General features: G+C 47.5%; 1 protein-coding gene across 1 annotated transcript; it reads left to right on the top strand.

Annotated features, from left to right (window-relative positions):
• Nucleotides 1-5,010: 5,010 nt before the first annotated feature.
• ALAS1 (5'-aminolevulinate synthase 1) lies at nucleotides 5,011-12,155 on the top strand. The gene is made up of 10 exons (XM_053954096.1): nucleotides 5,011-5,287; nucleotides 6,041-6,247; nucleotides 7,211-7,366; nucleotides 7,448-7,670; nucleotides 8,130-8,314; nucleotides 8,873-9,052; nucleotides 9,209-9,373; nucleotides 10,466-10,734; nucleotides 11,187-11,349; nucleotides 11,875-12,155. The coding sequence occupies exons 1-10, from the start codon at nucleotides 5,089-5,091 to the stop codon at nucleotides 12,033-12,035; spliced, it is 1,908 nt and encodes a 635-aa protein (XP_053810071.1). The 5' UTR covers nucleotides 5,011-5,088; the 3' UTR covers nucleotides 12,036-12,155.
• The last annotated feature ends 1,270 nt before the right edge of the window (nucleotides 12,156-13,425 follow it).

Below are 13,425 nucleotides of genomic sequence, written 5' to 3'. Positions count from 1 at the left end.
AGGCAAGTCATGGCAAGTGCAGCAAAGCACACAGTAGCTGGAAGGATTAGTGCATCATTTCCTGCTATTGCTGCACAAAGCAAGACAAACTCAACAATGCAAGATGAAAAAAAAAAAACAACATTATTATGTGATTGTCCACATCTGAAGCAACTGGAGAGATGTCAGGGAGATATTCTGGACTTAGGATAAGCCACTGCTGGATGTGTTAATCAGCTGGGCTTTAGACTGCAGCAGCAGTGTGGGGTGGTGCCCTTCAGTGGGAAAATGAGGTACCTTGTATGAGGGTGGCAACAGCTTCCACTGCCCGGACTGAGCCTGACTCACGCCCCTGTGATGGGACTTTGCCAAAAAACCAAACTCCTCTGGAACAATGGGCAGCTCCTGGGGCCTGACAGACAGGAAAAGTGTCCTGACCCAAAGGCCTTGTGAGGGCCCACCAGCAGTCCATGAATTTTAGGAGATCCATTACAGTAGGGAACAAACCAAGTCATGCTTGTTTGTATGAGACGGGTACAGATCTTGCCTGGCTCGTGTCGGTGATTCAGGGGTGCTGCTCAGCCACTCTGCAACATGAGCCTCAGCATCCAGCAGCTCCTCCAGCTTGCTCAAAGTCTCTGCTGCTTAGAGGGTCCTAGAAAGAAATGAGATTTCCTGTTCTGCCATGTAAAGAAGACACTGGCTCCAAATCAGGAAACATGTTAAAGAAATTCACCATCAGAACTGTCACTATGCAGCTGCTATGACAAGCCTCCAATTTTGCCTTAAAAGGTAAATAAACTAAATCCTAAGAACTGCTGGTCTCAGGACCGGAGGTGGAAATTCTCAGATGAAGCCTGGAATTTGAGTCTGGATTAAATCCAGATGTCAGGATCACACCCCCTCCCTCAGAAAATTCAGATCTCAATATAACAAGAGTTTGTGCATGGGGAGGGGGAATTGTTTTTCTGGCTTGCCCTCTCTGACACTGACAGGATGGGAAAAAATTAGGAATATGCACAGCCCTGACTTCAGAAGTGGGCAAAAGGGATTAGATGTTGCTAATTATGGTGCAGTTACAGCCTTTCAATTGAACAGGCTGAATGCAGAAGGGCTTGACCCTTGCTTTTCTGCTGAGTATCTAAATGCTCTCTTCAAAGCATAAAATTCATGAAAATTCTATGAAAGGAGCTACCTGCCAACAAATGCAAGTGCAGATGAATGCTACAAACCTGTGAACCAAGTTCTGCTTCCAGGAATACTGGGGCAAACATTCTTGAGGGAAGAGGGATGGGAGGGAAGTTTTCAAGCTAACTTACACCTGACCCTACATGGTAAACCAGCAACCATCTTCACCAGCAACTCTTCAGAGACATCTGCAGACATTAACTTGATCTTGTGGCAGGGGTTTTTTCCTCATTTCAATTTCTCTGTGGGAAGCACTTTCTGTGGCTTCTCACCCACCAAACTGCTGGAATTTAACCTTGTTTTCCCTTTTATTTAGCTAAGAAACTGACAAATCATCAGAACAGAATGGGCTTTAGGAAACTAAAAGCAGCAGAGGCTCTCAGGATAGCTGAGTCTTTCCTTCTCATCCTCTGCCACTGCAACACATGAGCCTTTCAGGCAGATTGAGCTTCCTCTGCTCAATCTATCTGGTCTCAGGGACCAGCTCTAAAAGCTGCTCAAAAACACAGCAAGGAACTATTCACCTTCTGACCTACATTTTGTCAGGGCCAGCTGAATAAATTTGTTCTCACATCAATGCTACCCCCTTTGCTTAAACCCTTTTCCTCCTTTATTACATGTTACTCTGCCCTTTCTGTAGTGCCAAGCAGCCATTCCTTCTCCCCTGCCTGCTGTACCTGCTGCCTCTCTCCAATCTAAGCCTGCTTTTTCTCTCTCAGGATGGGCTCCCTGTTCTCTCCTGGGCTGCCACTGGCCCTGCTGCACACTGTGCTCCTCCTGCAGTGTGCAAACAGCATATGCTTCTCCTGAGCCCTGTAGGATGGCAGTAATGCCACAATTAACATCCTTAAACACCATTTAATTAATCCACTGAAGCCCTAAGAAATTTTAATTAACGGCAGCTTTATTAGTATTTACTTCACCTTCAACACATAAGCTCTGGCAGTATTTCCAAAGGGAGGAAGGACACTGGCAGAGCAGTTGACAAGACACCCTTTTCCTGACTTTTCCCTGCTCTGTTGCTCCCAGAGCTCCAGCCAGCTCCATGCACTGACAAGGACAGTTCCTTCAGCACCCTCCAAGATGAAGGTCAAGTTAACGTTGTTCCACCGCTCTGCGCAATTCCTGTCATGTACAAGGTTAAATAAATTCACCAAAATCAAGCTTTAAAAGAAGTGTTGTTGCAGTGTTTGATGAACAGCACAGATTGGAGGGGAGTCTGACAGGAAAGCTGAGAGTTCTGCTCCATTTGGAGATCTGCGTATCATAGCCAAGGTCGCCGTGTCTCAGCTGCCAGCCTTGAATGATGTTTGTGTAAAAAGCAGATGCTCTCCAGGCTTCACATGCACTGCTGAATACAAACCCACCAGTCTCTGAATTCCAGCAACCAAACTTCATCCCTCAGCCCTACAACATGGCAAGATGCTGCTGTTCAGATTACCAGGATAAAGAGGATTATCAGATTTCTGAGGGATCTAACCTGCTGTGGCAGGTGTCCAGGCAGACAAGCTCTGCAGCCTCTTGCAGCAGATTTGTGCTCATTTGCACAACACCTTTCTCTGGTGCCTCTTACAACAAAATACACATTCCCTCTGAGCTAAGTATTGTGGACAATTGTTAAGGGGAAAATAGGAGGAGAAAGAAAAATACTCTCAACATACTATAAATCAAGCTTATGGGACTTGATTTCTGTTGCTAAAACTGCAATTAATCCCAGAAGCACAGGAGTGACCCCTTAGGCCCAGACACATTAACTGTGCTCTAAGGACACTTGTCAGGTATCCACAAGTTAGAATGCCATGATGTCCCCTCAATCTTTAGAATAACTGGTGTGATACAAAACTTCACGGTAGAGAGTCAAATGTTGATGTTCCAGGAAACAAGGACAGCAGTACCCTGAAAAACAGATCAGGCGTCTTTAAACTTATTATTTTGCTAAATACTTGAGGTATGTAACACTAGCCAAAACACAGTTGGGGGGGGGGAACCAAAAATAAATTCTTAATGAGCAACTGGAATAATAATTCAAAACACTATCCTGGTACTACCAAATGATCAGGACTCCCGCTATCATAACTGCTACAGAGGCTGAGGTCAAATACCACTGCCCTACTTTAATAATTTATTTACAGAACAAATTAAAAGTAGCACATATCTGGTTTAATGATGCCAATTATGAATTATACTGACAAATATTGAGTTAAGATCTGAGCACTGAGGCTTCTTATATAACACTGTCTTAAATTTCTAATAAGCAAGAAGCAAACTGTGCTTAAAACACACCTACTAATGCCCTACTAAAACCCAAATCTCACACCCTACCTTGTAAAATCCCAGCTAACTTTTCCAGGGCTTTGTAAGTAGTACATGAGGGCAGAACTCTGTCCCACTTCCTGCCTCAGAGCTTAGTAACACAGTGGAGCTGACATCAAATCTGACATTTGACTATAAGGTTTTCCTCCTGACCAATTTACTCAGACCCCAAAGTTTACAAACTGCATGCAGTATCCTCAAAATGAGTCAGTGGCGAATAAAAGAGGGTCAGGCAAATACCTTGCTGGTTGTCCCCCAGATTAATCTGCAATATCTAAATGCTAACCATCATTTTTAGAAGTGGTTTTTATAGCCAAATTTGTGTTCAGCAGCCACAGTCCTACACAGGCTTTGTATTTCTCTAGTCATGCTACATGAGCACCTTCTAATAACTACCCAATGTGACTTCACGCAAGGCAAGAGCCAAGAGTGACCCTTAAGAAAGCTCTCCTCCAAACTCCACACCTCTTACAAAACCCACTCCTGCCCCAAAGTGCCCAAGACAGCTCTTAGCTCTCTACCCAAATCCTGTCTTCCATGAAATTGTTTCACAAGATGAGGGAAAAAAATGCGTTGTCGTTTTTCCTTCTCCATTCTTAAGCAGTCAGTGCTTACAGGAAGTAGCACTACTGTGGTTTGAATGGCCACACACATAAGGAGAACTCTTAGCATTACACTCCCCACCAAATACTATTGTAAGCAAACAAGCTTTAATGTCCATTGCAAACCAGGGAATGAAGGCTTCTATTTTACTTGTTGCTGTTGTTTTTTCCTTCAAAACCCGGCAAAAATGCAATGGTGAAAGTCTGAGCATCACCTACAGAGATGCTGTTAGATCACTACCAGCTGTGCGAAAAGTGAGAGGAGCTCAGGATCCCACAACCACCACCTGAGCCCCTGGGCATGGGCTCTGCAGGCAGTCAGAGGGGCATTTAGGAACAAGACACCGAGACGCGTCCGAGCAGCGCTGGATTTCCCCCAGCTGACTCAGAGCTCGCCTTTTCCCACGAACGGGCGCGCTGGGCTGACCCCGAGTCTCCTGTCCTGGGGGCAAGGGAGCCCGAACCTTCTGGGAAACGAGCACCGCACAGCCTGCGGCTCTGGGGAAACCCAGAGCAGCGCTTCCCGTGCTGGCCATGCCCACAGCCCCCGCGCAGGGCCGGCTGCCCCGTCCCCTCACAGACCCCCGGAAGAACCCAAGCCGCCTCCGTACCCTCACAGCGCTGCGGCAGCGGCTCGGCCTCCCGCACACCCTCACAGCGCCCCTATTCCCCCGTGGCGTCCACACCCACTCCAGCCCTCATGACCGCCGGGGGTCGGGACGCCTCCAGCCCCTCACGACCCCCTGCGCCAGCCCCTCACAACCCCGGGGATCTCTCCCTGTCCTCGGGACGCTTCCACGATCCCACGACCCTCGGCGGTCCCTCACAACACCCCAGAGCCGCCGGGCGCCGCCCCGGGTCCCTCCCCGCGCCTGCGCAGCCCCACCGCGCCTGCGCCGCGCCCCCGGGGCTATAAAGGCGGCAGTGCGGGAGCACGGCGCGGTGTCGCCTCCCCGTCACCGGCGTTGCTCTGCCGTCACCTCCGGTGTCCCGTCCGACAGCGAGGATGGAGGCGGTGGTGCGGCGCTGCCCGTTCCTGGCCCGTGTGTCCCAGGCGTTCCTGCAGAAGGCTGGGCCGTCGCTGCTGCTGTACGCCCAGCACTGCCCGCGGATGATGGAGGCGGCCCCGCCGGCCGCCCGCGCCCTCGCCACGTCCGCCGCCCGCGGGCAGCAGGCGGAGGAGGAGACCCCCGCGGGCCGCCGCGGTGAGTACGGCCGGGGGAGCCAGCCGAGGGTCACACGCGGGCCCCTGAGGGGGAAAAAAATAACACAGACATTGCATGTCTCGGGGGGAAACTTCTGGAATAGACAGCGCTGAGGCAGGGGTTGCTTAATCCTTGAAATGTCCGCGGTAAGGAAGTTTGTGGCCGTGACATGAATCAGGGACCGGGCTGCTGGGGCGTCCTGCGGCGAGCCCCGGGTGGGGATCCGGGATCCTGGGTCTCGGAGCGGTGTTTCTCACGGTACGGTGCCCTTCACGCCACCCGGGAACATTCCTTGGGGAATTCTTCCCCAGGCACTCAGGGGAGGGAGCTGAGGCTTACAGCAGAGGAAGCTGCATGGCTGAAAAATCTCTGAAGTCCTCGAAAGAAGGTCACAGAATCACAGTTAGGTTAGAAAAGACCTCTGAGGTCGAGTCCAGCCTATGACTGAACACCACTATGTCAACTAAACATAGCACTTACTGCCATATCCAGTCTTCCCTTAAATATTCCCATTGGGAGTGAGAGGTATTTCTGCCCCTCAAAGGGTACAGTGCTAGATCTAGCATCTTAAATCAGATGTCCCTTGGGTGTTACTGGGATTTTGCACTTGTATAAATAAAATGTGACTGCTCAGTTAAATAGTACTGAATGGGTCCTGGCAAATTAATTGCAAAAGTAATGGATCAAAAAACTGAAGTCATTGTATTAAAATGATGAAGCTCAATTGTTTTCCCTTCTCTGCCCCCATCTTAGAGGCCAAAAATGTCAAAGAAGTGGCCCAGCAGAATGCAGATGGAGCCCAGCTTCCTGCTGGCCACCCACCTGCCAGCGCTAGCCAGAGTACGGCTACCAAGTGCCCGTTCCTGGCAGCTCAGATGAACCACAAGAAGAGCACTGTTTTCTGCAAAGCCAGCCTGGAACTGCAGGAGGATGTGCAGGAAGTGCAGGCTGACAGGAAAGGTACGTTCTCGGTGCACTGAAGCAGTGATTCCCCCCCGGGAGCCTCTGGTGTCTGACTTGCATCTGGAGCATGCTGGGTCTGACAGGCACTGCTGAAACGATGCAGCTGGGATTATGGGAGACTGCAGGGAAGAGCTGCTGGAGAATGTAGGTGTTAATGACATACCTGTGACGTTGTGCAGGGCTTCCCTGGGTGATTTTGATGTGGGAATACCGTGAGCTGTATTTTGATGTGCTGGCTGGCTCTAGATGTGCGAGTCAAGCTGTTACACTTGCACCCAAGCAGATGCTTAGATCTGAAGAGAGCTTTGCCAGGGTACTGGCTTAGATAAAGGTTTTATATCCAAAGATGGAGCAAAGTGTTGAGACACCAGGCAAGTACCAGCACAAATCCAAGCTTGAAAACAGGCAAATGGTTTTGGGGTGGTTTTTTGGTGTTTACGGAATTAAGGGAGGTTGGCTGGCTTGGAGTGGTAGTGTGGAAGGGCTGTCCTTCAAAGGAAGGAAATTTTAGCAGTGTCAGTAAAGCCTCACTGCCTGTCTCAGAAGGCTTATGTTTTGTTTGCCTTCTGTGGCACAGTTAAAAAAAAAAAAATCTGTGCTAACAGAACAAAAAGGAAGCAGCTGACTAGAACTCTGCCTCCAATTAGGTGTGTACCAATCCTTTCAGATGAGTGCTGTAGCTGTATAGTGTGGTTCTCTGAGTCATGATGAAACAAATACTTTATAAGGAATTTACCTGTTGTACTGTGATTGATTAACAAGGCTAGTCCTTCTGTCTTGTCAAAGGCAAATTTGTAAGCAAATAGTTCATCCTAGCAGGATTAATACGGGGTTTTGGGCATATCCTTCCTAAAGATTGAAATGTTGGTTTTACTTAAAATGTTTGCTTTGCTGAATTCAACTTACTTCACTTGGTTTCAAACCAGATAAACTCACTGGAATTTATTAAAATATCTGTAGGTACAGAATTTGCCAAAATACCAAGTACTTCCACAGTGAGAAAGATTGAGACTGAGGGAGCAGAGCAGAGTGGCTTGCTCAAGAAGTTTAAGGATATTATGCTGAAGCAAAAGCCGGAAAGCGTCTCTCATCTGCTTCAGGATAACTTGCCAAAATGTAAGAATGTCTAGCAAAACCCCCAGAGGCCTGGTCTGTTGTGATTATTTCCTGTGTGCTGAAGTCCCTGTGTCCTTTCAGCTGTATCCACCTTCCAGTATGATCAGTTCTTTGAGAAGAAGATAGATGAGAAGAAGAAGGATCACACCTACCGCGTGTTCAAGACCGTGAACCGGAAGGCGCAGATCTTCCCCATGGCGGACGACTACACCGATTCCCTGATCACCAAGAAGGAGGTGTCTGTCTGGTGCAGCAATGATTACCTGGGCATGAGCCGCCACCCTCGTGTCTGTGGAGCAGTTATGTGAGTGGTGCTGTGTTCTTAAGAGGCGTTTTCAAGCTGTATTTTGTGGGAAGGCTTCTGAAAAGCTGATTTCTATACTGTGGGACATAAGTTGCTTCTGATGTGATTCTTGGGGTGCAGTTAAGATTACACTCGTTTCTTGGGCGGTCACTTAGTCTTTAGATCCAGGGCTGCACTATGTGTAATGGTCACTGATGGTGCTCCTTGGATCTTCCTTAAAAGCCCCAAATGTTGCCAGATAAACTGGATGGTATATTGCAGCTGTGCTTGGTCACTGATATCTGACCTTAATGGACTCCTGAGTGTGCAGGTTGCTCAGAGACCCAACAACTGCTTTTTGCTGCAGACTGTTCTTCTTTAGAACAGTCCTGATTATGTACCAGAATGTTTTCAGCATTTATCCTTTACTCTTCTGTGTGTCCCACAGCAATGCTAATGCCTCTCTTGGGCCCTCTTTAGGGAAACACTTAAACAACATGGTGCTGGAGCAGGAGGCACCAGAAACATATCAGGAACAAGTAAATTTCATGTCGACTTGGAAAAAGAACTAGCTGATCTTCATGGAAAAGATGCAGCACTGTTGTTCTCCTCTTGCTTTGTAGCCAATGACTCCACTCTCTTCACTCTAGCTAAAATGCTGCCAGGTAAGATCTCAAACTGCACCTCTGTTGCCTCAAAAACACAGCCTTGCCCTAAGCTGTTGGGAGTATGTTTTGCAAATGGCTGTCCAAAGTGAGGATTCACCCTAATCCATGGGCAGAGTATGGTTTGCTGGTCTTAATACCATATTCAAGTTATGTTCAGTACAAATTACAATATCAACCTACTGAGATTGAGATCTATGAGCTGGGAACTGCTTGAGGAATTACACAAGCTGAGTCTTCTGTTCTTGTGTTTAAACTCTACGTGAAAATGAGACAGCAGAAATTTAGTGTCCTCCCATTGGAACAGGTGAACTTCTCTCTCACTTCAGAAGTTAGGAGTGTTAGATAACTATTTTCTCAGGTTCTCATTTATGTTAGTTTGAATATCTAAAATAAACCTCAAATATTTTTCTTGCTTCCATGATCTGTAACTTGCTCTTTTGATCAAGACAAGCTACCCTTGTTTCCTGAACTTTTGCCATACATAATGCAATGCTAGGAATCAGTTGTTGCTTCTATACTTAAAATGTAACTAGGCTTGTAACCTGTTTTCCTCAGGTTGTGAGATCTACTCTGATTCTGGAAACCATGCCTCCATGATCCAGGGGATCTGTAACAGCAGGGTGCCAAAACATATATTTCGCCATAATGATGTCAACCATCTTCGAGAGCTATTGAAAAAGTCTGATCCTTCCACCCCTAAAATTGTTGCATTTGAAACTGTTCATTCAATGGATGGTAAGTTGACATCAAAGCCTCCTCTCTGCTTCCTCAGATTATCTGTGTTTTAGGTCTCAAAGTATGCAGTGCTATAGGGGCTTTCCAGGGGTACTGCTGGGGTTTATCCAGTCATACAGAAAATCCTGAACTGCCAGTCACTGGTTTGGTTCCTAGGTGCTGTTTGTCCTCTGGAAGAGCTGTGTGACGTGGCCCACGAGCACGGGGCCATCACCTTTGTGGATGAAGTGCACGCTGTGGGGCTGTATGGAGCCCGAGGAGGTGGGATAGGAGACCGGGATGGAGTCATGCACAAGATGGACATCATCTCTGGAACGCTTGGTATGCACAGCCTGGCACTCCTGCAGGAGCTGAGGCAGCAAAGCTGCTGAGCAGCCAAATTAAGTGGGTTAGCTCAAAACCAGTCTAGTCAAATGAACTTGTTATGGGCTGCTGGGGCCTAGGATTTTTCAGAAAGCCCAAGGGATTTAAGTGTGCCCCACAGTTTGAAAAGCTTCCATTAAGCTACTTACACTGCCTTAGAAATAGTTACAGTAGCTTTGTATGGGGTTTTCTTTTAAGCAAGCTAGCAAAAAGTCCTCCAGTAGCATGTTATACAAGTCAAGAAGAAATTCAGGTGAGAATGCTAGTAGAGCAGTTCTCTATATTTAGTGGTACTTAGTTCCTTTATGTGAAATGGAGTGCTCCTAATCTAGAAACCTGAGATGGGGAGTTATGTAAAGAGATTTGGCAAGTACTGAAGCAACTGCTATTATCTGAGTAGAATGCAGGCTGGGGAGTAGGTTTACTGCTGCAATTGGAAGGCTGTTTAAACAGCTTTCAAAACATAAATAAAATTTACTAGGAAAGTTCATGCCCTTTGGAACTTAAAGTCCTAGGTTACTGCCTAATAGGAACAAAAGTGTTCGCCAGATACCCTGTTTCTGTCTGTGGCTGTGTTCTGCACTCCAAACATTTGGAAAGGAGGGCTGGTATCAACTGCACAATCACAGTAACAGCCTCCTGTGCTCCTTAGGATCACAGGCTATTTGTAGCATCTCTGAAACAGATTATTTTAAATCTGCTGAGAGACTTAGTGTTGATCACTTGGGGTCACTGTTTAAGTCCCTGCTTGATGATTGGGCTTGGAAGGTCTTCCTCAAAATCAAAACTTGTGTATTTGATAGAGGCATGAACTGTCCTTGCTGTGCAGCAGCTAGATCCATGTTATCAAGATTGGCTTAAAAACAAAGCTGTACCATGTCCTGAGTAAATACAAGATTACCAAGGGGGGGCTGGAACATGCCATGACTACATTACCTGTATGGCCAGAATAACCCATTCCTCCAAGTGAAAAGCTCCAGTTCTTCACATCATTCCAATAGGTGGAAAGAACAAGTCCAGTTACTTACCTTTTTATTTTTTTTCCTTCAGGCAAAGCATTTGGCTGTGTGGGAGGCTACATCTCCAGCACCAGTTCCCTGATCGACACGGTTCGCTCGTACGCCGCCGGGTTTATTTTCACCACGTCGCTGCCCCCCATGCTGCTGGCAGGGGCCCTGGAGTCCGTGCGGACGCTCAAGAGCGCCGAGGGGCAGGCGCTGAGGCGCCAGCACCAGCGCAACGTCAAGCTCATGAGGCAGATGCTGATGGACGCGGGGCTGCCCGTGGTGCACTGCCCCAGCCACATCATCCCCGTAAGGGTGAGGACCTGGGGTACTGTTAGCACAGGGCTGTGGTGCCCGTTGTACTGTCCGTGAGCACGTTGTACCGTCGGGTATTAGTCACTGCCTTCACAAAGTTCAAACTCACCCTGTTGCTCAGCAGTGATGTGCCACGAGTCTGGCTTAAGTCTGGTGTAAATATAAAATAGAGGGAGAAAGACTGTGGGTTTCATACACTAACAGTATACAGAAAATAAGGAAACTGCTAACAAGCTAGTAAAAACCTTTGGGTTGTAAACTGCTCCCTGCCTAGGCTGCAGTGGTGTTCTTATGCCCAGAGTGCTCTGCAACACAGACTATTAGCCTTTCGTTCTGACCTACATGTTACTTAGCAGCCCTATTGGATTCTTACAGCTTGCTAAGTTGGGCTGACAGTTTTACCAACTCTCATTCTTTTGGTTGATTTTGTAACTTAAATTTTTGAACTTCAGGTTGCAGATGCTGCTAAAAATACAGAGATCTGTGACAAGCTGATGAGCCAGCACAGCATCTATGTCCAAGCCATCAACTACCCAACGGTTCCCCGTGGAGAGGAGCTGCTCCGAATTGCCCCTACGCCTCACCACACCCCTCAGATGATGAATTATTTTATTGGTGAGTCAACTCCAGCATCAGTGCCCTGAAGAGCCTGCCTGTCTGTGCAGTCTGTGCAGTCTTTGCACTAAAGATGAGACTGGGAAGCAGTTGAGTTTACGTGTCACTAGCTGGACAGTGTCTTTCCACTGCTGCAGCACATCCTGCATGCTTCCCTGCTTGGAGTGTGAGATGTGAGGGCCAGTGCAGACCTAGACCCAGCCAGGGCTCTGCTCACACATTGTCCAAACCAGTCTTCACATGTTACATGTATTCCAAACTCAGCTGTCCTCAGCTGAGCTGTTAATTTGTCTTAAACGTGGATCTGTTCAGAGAAAGTAGATCCTTCTTGATCCCGTCAGGAGGGGTGATAGGAGGATAGCTGAGACTTAGTTGCAGCCCAGTTGTTTCAAGAGGTAGATTGTGTCAGAGTGCAATCCTATTATCCCTGCTCACTTGTTAGGAGAATAAATATGCTGGCACTTCTGCTGCTTCTCTAAAGCAATCCAGTCTTAAGCTTTGATCTTGATAAACTTTTCTTAACAGAAAAACTGCTGGCTACGTGGAAGGATGTTGGTCTGGAGCTGAAACCACACTCCTCAGCTGAATGCAACTTCTGTAGACGACCCCTGCATTTTGAAGCAATGAGTGAACGAGAACGAGCCTACTTCAGTGGCATGAGCAAACTAGTATCTGTCAGTGCATGAGAGTAACAGAGTCAGTTGTTGTCCAGCTCTAGTATCAAGTCAGTAGCATTTTTTAATTGCTCAAGTATTTTAATTGTAGTTGAAGCACTACGCTCTGAAAATAAATTTCAAGAGCCACGATGCCCTGTTGTGTTTGTGTGCTTCTGTGTCCCTTCCATAACTGGAACTGATGTGTCAGGGGGTGGGATGGCATTTGATGGAATAAAACATTGCTCTACAGCTTACTGCCCCTCAGCTGAACTACTGCCTGTCCAATGACTATGCCCAAAGCACTTCAGTAGTGCTTCCTGCAGGGGGTTTATTTATTATGCAAAGAGAAAATAGCTTCTCTGGGGCATCTTCCTGAAAGCCTTTGAAAATAAGCAGGTAAAGTTCTACATACTCACTAATACTTAAGTGCCTTGAGAAGTGTTTTAAATAAGCAACTGCACTCATGTTTTGGGAGGCAGACACTTAGAATGGGTTCTGCTAGATGCTGTCTCCCTCTGCTACCCTCTTCTTCCTTTGTAGTTTGTGCACAAGCATTCCCCTTCTGGCATTCACTACGCTGAGGGAAAAGGTGCTAATGGCATTAAGTGGTATTTTCTGACTACCTGATAGAAAACCAAGGTGCTGGTGGGGCATGTGCACCATTGCGGGTGGGCTCTGGCTGCCTGTGTCTCTGCAGGTCTCCATGAGCTGCTGTGAAAGCTGTCAGCGAGCAATATACTAGTTCAGGTCTCTGAGAGAAGTCATTGTGGGAGAAAATCAGTACTGCCTTTGCGAGCCTTCTGAAACCTTAGCAATCGGGTGTAGCAGGCCCATCTTATTTAATGCTTTGGTAAATAGCAAAGGCCTGCTTTGAACAGGGGGAAGTAAATTCTCTAGGTGAGCACATGTACTCAGAGGTCAGTGTTGGCATGAAGTCAAGCAGAGCACTGAACTCCTTGCAGGTGCAGGCATGTCCAGGAACTGCTGCAGTGGTTTGCACTGGCTCTGAGCAGCCACTCTCTCCCAGGGACTCTTGTTTTGTGGCTGTAAGGAGCCAGCCTGGCACTTCCCCCTGCTGTCACACTCACACGTGTGCTGTGAGGCTCCCTCCCACTAGGGATCCCTTATAGTATCACAAATAGCCATGTGGGGTGGAGAAACCCAAATTAAAGCAAAATCGTCAGCTGGAAGTCACCAGTTGTTTAAGCATGTACTGAAGCACCTTGCTATCTCAGAAGAGTTTTTATAAAGCATCTGACTTTCCAAGCAGCCAAGCTACTCTGAAAAAGCCCTCTGCCAGCCAGCCAAGGGGCAGCTGCTGCCTCTGCCACGTGCAGGTGTTCTGTAGAAGGGAGGATGTGACCTGGCCTTGCCATGAACCATTTGTGGCCCAAGACTCAGTGCATATGCATCTGTTATA

Source organism: Vidua chalybeata, chromosome 12 (assembly GCF_026979565.1).
Source record: "Vidua chalybeata isolate OUT-0048 chromosome 12, bVidCha1 merged haplotype, whole genome shotgun sequence".
NCBI classification, from domain to species: domain Eukaryota; kingdom Metazoa; phylum Chordata; class Aves; order Passeriformes; family Viduidae; genus Vidua; species Vidua chalybeata.
This window is presented reverse-complemented; position numbering and strand designations above follow the sequence as displayed.

Bases quoted from the DNA above. Each gene is read 5' to 3' on its own strand.
- ALAS1 (XM_053954096.1), top strand. From the start codon at position 5,089: ATGGAGGCGGTGGTGCGGCGCTGCCCGTTCCTGGCCCGTGTGTCCCAG. The intron at 7,671-8,129 runs GTGAGTGGTGCT...GGCCCTCTTTAG, and splicing joins CGTGTCTGTGGAGCAGTTAT to GGAAACACTTAAACAACATG. The intron at 9,053-9,208 runs GTAAGTTGACAT...TTTGGTTCCTAG, and splicing joins AACTGTTCATTCAATGGATG to GTGCTGTTTGTCCTCTGGAA.